This window comes from Berghia stephanieae, chromosome 7 (genome assembly GCF_034508935.2).
Source record: "Berghia stephanieae isolate SIO BIC M18660-M18661 chromosome 7, UCSD_Bste_1.3, whole genome shotgun sequence".
NCBI lineage: Eukaryota > Metazoa > Mollusca > Gastropoda > Nudibranchia > Aeolidiidae > Berghia > Berghia stephanieae.
Window position 1 is genome coordinate 63,405,246 of NC_088366.1, and position 9,619 is coordinate 63,414,864.

The 9,619-nt window shown below is 37.2% G+C and overlaps 1 protein-coding gene across 2 annotated transcripts in view; it reads left to right on the plus strand.

Annotated features, from left to right (window-relative positions):
• The window catches only part of LOC144977639 (uncharacterized), a 19,657-nt gene extending 10,451 nt beyond the window's left edge, over nucleotides 1-9,206 (plus strand). Inside the window, exon 3 of one of the 2 annotated variants that reach the window (XM_078923054.1) lies at nucleotides 8,570-9,206. In XM_078923054.1, the coding sequence (XP_078779180.1) occupies nucleotides 8,570-8,622 (53 nt within the window). In that variant the 3' untranslated portion in view covers nucleotides 8,623-9,206. Of the gene's footprint in view, nucleotides 3,589-8,569 lie in introns of those variants that run through there. The other variant, XM_078923053.1, reaches the window with a different exon arrangement.
• The last annotated feature ends 413 nt before the right edge of the window (nucleotides 9,207-9,619 follow it).

The window sequence follows — 9,619 nt, forward strand, 5'->3', positions numbered from 1 at the left end:
CATCTATAAACGCTCAATGTTAGTGTTGTGCGTTGGTAGGATGTTGTGGTGTGAGTTTGGTTTTTTTTTGCTAAACGCAAAGCATCAATAAAATAATGAGGCGAGAGGCTGTAAACCGAGTGCATTCACTTTCGTTTCAGGTCCGTGTTGCTCTCAGTTTGACCTTTCCTCTCAGTCGGTATCTCTTTATTTTAATATAGCAGACAGAGGACACCCTGTCGTTTTCGGTTACAGAATCAGACACGAACTAATCGCAAACGTTTCATCATCATCATCATCATCATTGCCTTTTTCACCCTGGGTCAGGGTATAGGCCACAGACAAACAGTTTCCATCATTCTCTGTCCCGAGCTAACTTTTTAATCTCATTCCATGTCTTATCACTTCTCTGTATATCAGCTTCTTTAATTCTTCTCCATTTTCCTCGTGGCCTTTCCCTTGATCTTCTGCCCTGTACGTCGCAGACAGACAAACCAAATACAAACGTTTCATCTCGGAATTAAAATTTCTCTCTGTTTTCTACCAGCAAAGTGAAACAACATACGTGCTCTCTTTGCTTATACCACACCTCTCGGATACTCCGTTCTCACTAAAATGTGACCCACCGCATCTAGATGGTAATTAATGATTTTAGATGCTAAAAATTGAATTTAAATTATAGATAATGTGCGCTTGGCTAAGAAACGCACAACATTGCCATCAGGAAATATAACTGACCAAAACACAAAACAATGTGTAACCTTGAACGCTTATAGTCTGGTTGATACCGTCTAGTGAGAATTACTAAAAAAAAAAAAACAAAAAAAAAACATGGATGGCAAAATATTCTGCGAGATATAATCAGACAATAGGCTATATAAAAACAATAACAAAGAGCTGAGTGGCGTCATCTTTGTTCCTTCTATAGCGTCTATAACCCGGGTTGCCAGTTGGGTTTTTTTTCAGAGCAACTTGCCAAATCAGTCTCGAAAACCTGCCAAATTACTTAATATCTCATCCTCTTAGTGGCGACTGGTAGGAAATGGTCAAGTAACCATGTTTATACAATGCAATCAAACTTGACATAACTACTTGACTTAAGCTTCTTGATTCCTTATGGAACAAATGGCCGCAACAGCACTTTTCCATCTGACTCGTTTTTTTGGAGATCTTCCTTAGTCGGGCCCATATTTGTCCGACTGCCCTTATCTCAGTCTCAGTGCTTCGTCGCCTTGCCTGCTTTGGTCGACCAACCCTCCTCTTTCCTTTGGGGTTCCAATCCAACGCCTGCCTGGTGATATTGCTCGGAGGCTTCCTGAGGGTATGGCCAATCCAGCCCCATTTCCTTTTCTTTATATCAGTTTCAGTTTCAACTGGTTCAGTTTTTGGTGTAGTTCTTCGTTTGTGATTATTTCTGGTCACTAGATGTTAAGGATGTTTCTTAGGCACCTGTTTATGAATGCTTGCAGCTTATTTGCGGTGGCTTTAGTCACTCGCCATGTCTCCGAGCCGTATAAAAAAAAACAGACTTCACTTTTGTGTTGAATATCCAGATCTTATTTTTAAATCTAAGAGCCTTTGACTTCGAAGAGTGTTAACTCACTCAACCCTAACACCGACTATATCCGTAGTTTACCCAGGTTAATTTTACCCAATGCCTATTTATTACATTTTTCTGAGAAAAGTATCAAAGTTAATGTTTTTTTGGTATGGTATGTAAATGATAATTGAATAAAACTATCTATGTACATGCTCGTTTTTTATACATTTTTTTCCAATTTTGAAAAGTAGCAAAAGTCTCTAGGATCAAGTGAGTTAAAAGCATATCGTGCTTTATTTATCCGGCTTTTAATATCTCCGCCTGTTCCTCCGTCCTTGCTTCCTATGCTACCCAAACATACAAATTAATCTACCTCTTTGATATCTCTTTGGTGTTGTTTTATAGGGCGACATTGCTATTTGTTTGCCCTCATCACGTCTGTTTTGCCTGTATTTATTTCCAGTCTTGTTTTCCTTGATTCCTCTTTGAATGTGTTTAGCTTTTGTTGCGAATCTTTTAAAATTATGAGAGAGAAGAGATGTCATCTGCAAAGTCGAGATCGTGTAGTTGGTTCATTAGAGTCCATTGAACTCCTTTCTTTTGTCCTGTAGTAAAGCCTGTTTCATGACCCGGTCGATAACTATCAAAAAAGATTGTCGGTGACAAAATATGACCTCTTTTATAGAGGGTTCAAGGATACCGCTGTCCCGGTCCCAATACAGAAGACAAATGCGGCCCGTAACATAATATAGAAGCACCCACAGATAGAGGTAGAAGTCTCCGGGCTCACATCATAAAAGTATGATGAGCCTATTGTGATTCTATGTGAATTTCGAACAAGATGTGTTTGAATGTTGTAGTGATTTTGTAGCCAAATGAATGAACATCTTATCTTATCTTATCTTATCTTATCTTATCTTATCTTATCTTATCTTATCTTATCTTACTAAAGGCTTTATAGGAATTATCCTTTAAATGCCTTATACAATAGTTTATACAGTGCAACCCCGATGTAACGACATCCGTTATAGCGACATTCCCTGTATAACGACATGGTACTCAGGTCCCATTTTATTTTACTATATATCATTAGTAATAAAAACCCCTCTATAGCGACGTACATTTCAGCAAAACCCCTGTATAACGACATTTCTGGTCCGACAAACCTTGAAGGTGTTTGTCTACCATGAAATTGTTCGTAACTATTACAAGTGGTATCTTCCATTCTATGTAATCAAAAACAAAAAAAAATAAAAAAAGACAAACAAAAAAAAAAAACAAAAAAAAAATTATTTTTTTTATTTGGCCATGTATGCGTATGATGAATACAATACATGCCGGTCCCAAGCCCGGATAAACTACAGAGGGAAAATGAAAAAGTATACATTCACTACACAAGACCAAAAACACCTCCTAATATACACACATAGGAAACCTCTCTGTAACGACATCCCTCTATAACGACACGTTTTCCCGGTCCTGACGATGTCGTTATATCGAGGTTGCACTGTAATTACAGAATCTCTTATAGCTTGTATTGTATCATTCACAGACAGTTTTACACAACTTTGAATGTCAGGACAAATGTGTATCAATCGAAAAATACAATCATGTGTGATACTAACAAAAAAAAAAACTATTGTAAAGCACATCTGAGCACTATTTGTGGATATATAATAATTATAATAATGATAATAATGAGCCAAGATGCAGAGAAGAAGAGAATAGAGATAGGCAGACAGTAAGCCATCTAGATTGTAAAACTTCCGAGGTGTGTACCCATCTCGGAAACGTGAGTGACATGAACAATATTATATTGTATTAAACAACAAGAATAACTAAACGTTTAACTCTCTCCTTGCCAGCTATTTTTAGAAATTCCCCCGAAAATTCACACCCACCCAGCACAAGAATAGTCTTTTCTTACTGAAAAAAAGTAACAAGTGAGCTCTACAACACAGTGTTTAGTATTTACAGCGGTAATCAAAGCATTTCTTTACATTTTGTGATGTACAAGAGAAATCAGAATGAGAAAATTGTCGGTTACATCGTAACGAATGTGAAGATGTTCCTATGGGTGGTAAGGAGATGGTTACAATAATTAAACGTTTATTAATAACGATATTTACAGTACCAGACGACATACTGACAAATGTTGGCATGGTGGACGCCATATCATTGATTTTAGATGAAGGCCAAGGTAATTATCAAGAACAGAATAACAAATTCCATTAGATGACAGAGTGAACTTTATTCATTGAGACATCTGCTTTTTATATTGCAGGAACCGGAAGAAAAAAAAAAGGGTGATAATAATAATGCTTAATTTTGTCGTTCCCCAAATTAGAGAGTTACATGATAAGTGATTCCTTACACAAAAAGGTCATAATAAGAAAATGAATTTACATTCTAACACCCCCTCTTAAATTCAGTTTCCAAAGCAAGTTAAAAGATAAGTGCTAAAAGAAAATGATACATTGCAAAGCAAGTAGGTAATACATTGTAGGTTGTAGGCATTAGAACATTACACCTATGTTTAAACTGAGAAAGAAATGTTTGTACTCAGATCATAGTTAATCAAGTAAGAACTAACAGTCAAGAACGATATATAATTATAATGGTAATGAAGCATAATATATAGGTACATACATATGAAATCAAAAGGTCAACAAAATTGTGTGCCATTATTTTGACTAAGGAGAAAATCATTAAACTAAGAAAAATGCAAAGAAAAATCACAAGTTTGATACTTGTACTAATAGTGCATAGCATAGCATGATGTGAGTAAGTGATTTAAGACTTTTTAGTACTTCCCTTACTAACCCATCAAGATAGGGATGAACATTTGTAATTTTGTCTTAGAGACTGGCTTTGTGAACATATCTGCCCAATTCTCTTCACTTGGAACATAACAGGTATGAAGTATTCCCTTTTGGATTTCATTCCTCACAAAATGGTATTTTATGTCAATGTGTTTTGTCCTTTTGTGGTGTACAGGATTCTTACCAAGGGCAATAGCACCCTGATTGTCACAATTCAAAAGAAAATGTTCAATGTTAGTGTTCATCATGTCATTGATCAATGCCCTAAGAAATATCCCTTCCTGTGTGGCAGCACACATTGTCATATATTCTGCTTCACATGTGGATAAGGCAACAGAAGGTTGTTTCCTTGATTTCCAGGAAATAAGGCTACCTTTTTGAGAGATCATAAAGCCATAGCCAGTCACGCTTCTGCGGTCAGCAGAATTTCCCCAGTCTGCATCACAATAACCTACCAAATTGGGTGGTGCCCCTGATTTTGTGTATACTAATTTTTTGTCAATTGTTGCCTTTAGGTACCTCAGTGCATGCTTAGCTATTGTCAAATGGTTTTGGGTTGGTTTTGACATGTATTGAGACAATTTGGTAACAATGAAACAAAGGTTCGGTCGAGTAGAAGTCATAATGTAAATTAGACTGCCAACAATTTCCCTATACAGTTTGTCATCCACTAGATTTGAAGGTTCATCACAAAACTTGTTGAGATTCATTTCACAGGGAGTGTGTTTGGGCTTGCAGTCTTGCATGCCAAATTTCTCTAACAGTCTTGCAATATAATGTGATTGGTCCATTGATATTGATTCATCTGAACAAAAGAAATTTATACCCAAGAAAAAGGAAAGTTGACCTAGGTCTTTCATTTGGAAAGATTGACAAAGCTGTGCTTTGATTGCATTTATTGCAGATAGAGAATTTGAAGCTATGATTAAGTCATCTACCCACACAAGGATAATGCTATGTTCATCATTAGAATGTCTCTTATAAAGACAGGGATCAACTGCTGATTGAACAAAATTTTGCTCAGCTAAATGAGAGTGGAGTTTGAGATTCCAATTCCTACCACTCTGTTTGAGACCATACAATGACTTTTAGAGTCTACAAACTAGCTTTTCACCATATTTTGAGTTTAATTGATATCCTTCTGGTTGTTCAATGTATAAGTCAACATCAATTGGTGCATTTAATTATGCTGCTTTTACATCCATTTGGTTCAAGTACATATCATTTTCAGTGGCAAATTGAATGAGAGCTCTGATTGAGGTGATGCGGGCCGTGGGCGAAAACGTTTCCTGATAATCAACATCAGGGATTTGGGAATATCCTTTAGCTACAAATCTTGCTTTATAAGTTTCTTCTCCATTTGGACCATTCTTAATGGTGTATACCCATCTACCACCAATAGCTTTTCGGTCAGAAGGTAAACTTGTAATTTCAAAGGTTTGATTTTCGCTCAGGGCATTCATCTCCTCATCCATAGCTTTTTGCCATGCATCACTTGCATTGCAAGTCATTGCTTCCTTGTAAGTGTTAGGGACATCAAGCATGTTAATGTTATAGCAATAATGAATGGTATTGTTAAGATATGCATCAACTTCATCATCAACAATATATTCGTCCAAATGTTTAGGACGAGAGCGAGTTCTCTTGGAACTGGCATGCATTGGTGACGGGTTTTCATTTGCTTCCTTATCACCTAAATCTTCAACACTTGTTTCAGTTTCAGGCAAACTCCGGTCACTGAGTGGCACTTTGGGGTTTGTTTTTGAGTAACTAGCATCAAAATCATCATCATCATAAGATGGAACTTCAGGGTAGTGACCAGAATTCTCCTGAGACTGAGACTTTGGTTGAGACAAATCTGTAACAGTAACAGGATCTTTAGGGAATTTGACACATCTGACCCTTTTAACGGTTTGGGTGTCTGGAAAATAGATCAGATAGGCTGGACTTTTTCTACCATACCCCACAAATATTCCCTTTTCATTTCACTTCTGTTTTGTAATTTTGTTGGTTTTTGTGAGAATAAAGCAAAACATGGGGATCCAAATGTTTTCATATTGGCAATGTTGGGTCTTTTATTTGTGATCTTTTCAAAAGGAGTGCATTCAATTCTTTGTTTGTAGCACCTGTTGCGAATATATGCAGCCGTTAGGACAGCATATGTCCACAGTGATTTTGGTAACCCACATTGCAATAATTGGCATCTGGCCATGTCAAAAAGTGTGCGCCATGGACGCTCTGCCTTCCAATTTTGATGGGGGCTGTATGGTGCGCTTTTTTCATGTCTGATACTGTGATTTCTCAAAATGGAAGTAAATTCTTGAGATGTGAATTCCCCACCATTATCACTTCTGATTGCTTTTATCTTCCCATAAGGGGCTATGTCAGACAGGTATTCTTTGAATGCAGTAGGGGTGTCACTTTTTTGCTTCAAAAAGTACACAGAGATCAAACCTGAAAAAGAATCAACACAAATCATTGCATATTTCATTCCATCACAACTAATTGGGTCAATAGGACCCGCTAGATCAACATGAACTACATCAAGGGGTTTCTTGGCACTGTTGTCAGGTTTTCTACTCACAGAATCAGTCATTTTAGCAAGGGAACACACTTCACAGTCAGATTTTGTCTCATCAGTGATGATCATACCATCTACACATTTTTGTAACATAAAAATGTCTGCTGTGTTACAATGACCCAAAATGCAATGCCACTCCATGAGTGAATGCTTGGACGTTTTTTGTCTGGAACGATGGGTTAAGGAAATAGAGACCCCCTCTTCTTTCAATGTTGAATACTGTATCTCTCGAACACAATTTTCCACAATCCTTCTTGAAAATAACTGTGGCACCGTTCTGCGTTGCGGCCTTTACTGAGAAAATGTTTTGAGAGAAGGAGGGCACGTACAGTGCATTTCTCAGGAGAACAGAATGTTTACAGCCATTGTCATCCGTCAACGTTATCTCTGCGTTGCCTTGTCCTTGGGCAAGGTTCGAAGTCCGGGTCCCGTCTGCAAATTCGATAACATGCTGTCCCGAGTCAAAATTATTGTGGAAAGAAATAAATTTTGACTTTTCGTGGAGTAGGTGAACAGTAGCTCCACTGTCCACAAGAAAGTCGTCCTCTGCGAGTTGGTTATTTTGGAAATTCTGGTTAACACCGAAAGCAAAATGGCTCTCACTTCGAGTTGTAGGTTCATCGTCTACTTTCATCTCTCGTAGTTTTGTCAGATTTCTACAGTAGCTGGTATCGTGTGATTTAGCTTTACAAATTTCGCACCAACGAAATTTTCTGTCGTCGTTTTGTTTACAAGCTTTGAGTTTTCTACAGTAGCTGGTATCATGAGATATTGACTTACATATTTCACACCAACGAGCTTTTTGTATCCTCGAGTTTGGTTGATTGTTGAAGGGTCTTCTGTTGTACGAACTAACCGTCATCACATTTGATGCGGTTGAAGAAGAATCTTGGAGTTTCTCAGTGTCTTCGTAATTACGTAATAACGATTTGAATTCGCTGAAGGTCAGTACTTCTGATTTTTGTGTGATTACGGCAGTAAAACTTTTATAATTTACCCCAAGTCCTTTTATCACCATAGCAATTAGCAAACTGTCACTGATTGTCTCACCAGCATTACGTAGAGCCGCTGCTGACGATTCAGCTCGAATGATATAGTCAGTAACTGTTTCTTGGTCATTCTTTAAGAGGGATGTCAACTCTGTGTAGAGTGTTATGATACGAGGTTTACCTTTCGGAAGATAGTGTTGTCTCAGGATTCGTAGTGCTCTGCGACCGTTGTTCCTTGCGTCCCTTATGATAAGAGAAAGGGATCTGTCGTCCAATACCTGGACCAGTTCGGCAAATACTTCCTCGTTTTTGTCTTGTTCTGTTGATACATCTTGATTCAAATCATCAAGGTCCTTGAGTACATCATCAAGTCCTCTTATTTTGATGAAACCGAAAAACTTAACTTCCCAGAGTTCATATTGGCGATCGTCACCATTGAAGGCGATGCGATGCCTGGGCCCATAACCTGTTGGCATGGTGGACGCCATATCATTGATTTTAGATGAAGGCCAAGGTAATTATCAAGAACAGAATAACAAATTCCATTAGATGACAGAGTGAACTTTATTCATTGAGACATCTGCTTTTTATATTGCAGGAACAGGAGAAAAAAAAGGGTGATAATAATAATGCTTAATTTTGTCGTTCCCCAAATTAGAGAGTTACATGATAAGTGATTCCTTACACAAAAAGGTCATAATAAGAAAATGAATTTACATTCTAACAACAAACACTTAAAACACATCAAGGTAACATCTCAATAATATTACAACAGACGACTGGTCATCTCCGTTTCCATCCACATAATATCCTCTCGCACAGAAATCTAAACAGGTGCTGACTAAAATCCACTCAACGTGGGTTAGGCACGTGACCATATTATTTGAGGACAACTCTAAATTACGTTCGGGATGAGATAATATTATTATAATTATTATCTCTCTTGGACAATAACACCAAATTCCAAGCAAGTCCGAGATTAAAATTATGTCATCTTCTGACTCGGTTTTGCCATGTTTTAGTCACTTGAAACGGTTGGACTTTACCGTTTACTCTCAGACAAGTTACTAGGATACGTCGACAAGATATCAGTGTGAGATTGAGAGAGCCTGGATTCCAAAGGAAAAATACTGTCGGTTACGAATGACTGAGACAAAAAGTGTCCGATTGCTATTGACACTGGCTTTTTAAAAAAATAATCTGTATGGAAAATTCAGATCGTCGAAAGTTCACATTTTTGGAGTAAAAACTAAAGCAAAACGACAAAAAAAAAAAAAATAAATAAATAAATAAAACACCAAAAAAAAACAAAAACAAACAAACAACCGAATCCTATCGGGCTCGCGAGTTGCAAGTGAACGAGGACTCGAAGTGGATTTTTCTGCTGCTGCTGTTGTTTTGTTGTTGATGCTATAAAGTGTTTCATGCATTGCTATCGTCTTCATCAAACTCATTCCCCATTGTATCGTCGTTCATTTTTCATGTGTCTTCGGACCCGTCACTACTCAGTCTGCGTGTAATTCCCTCTTTAGGATTTGTAAAAATTATAATGTTAGAATAAGAAAGTTATAAATGCTTTATTGATAAAAAATAAGTAGGTTACACCATTCTCCTAAGTGCTGTTTGACCGCGTAAAACCATTAACGTTTCTATTTTTGTTCTTGTCATAAGTTTTATTATTATTATTATTATTATTATTATTATTATT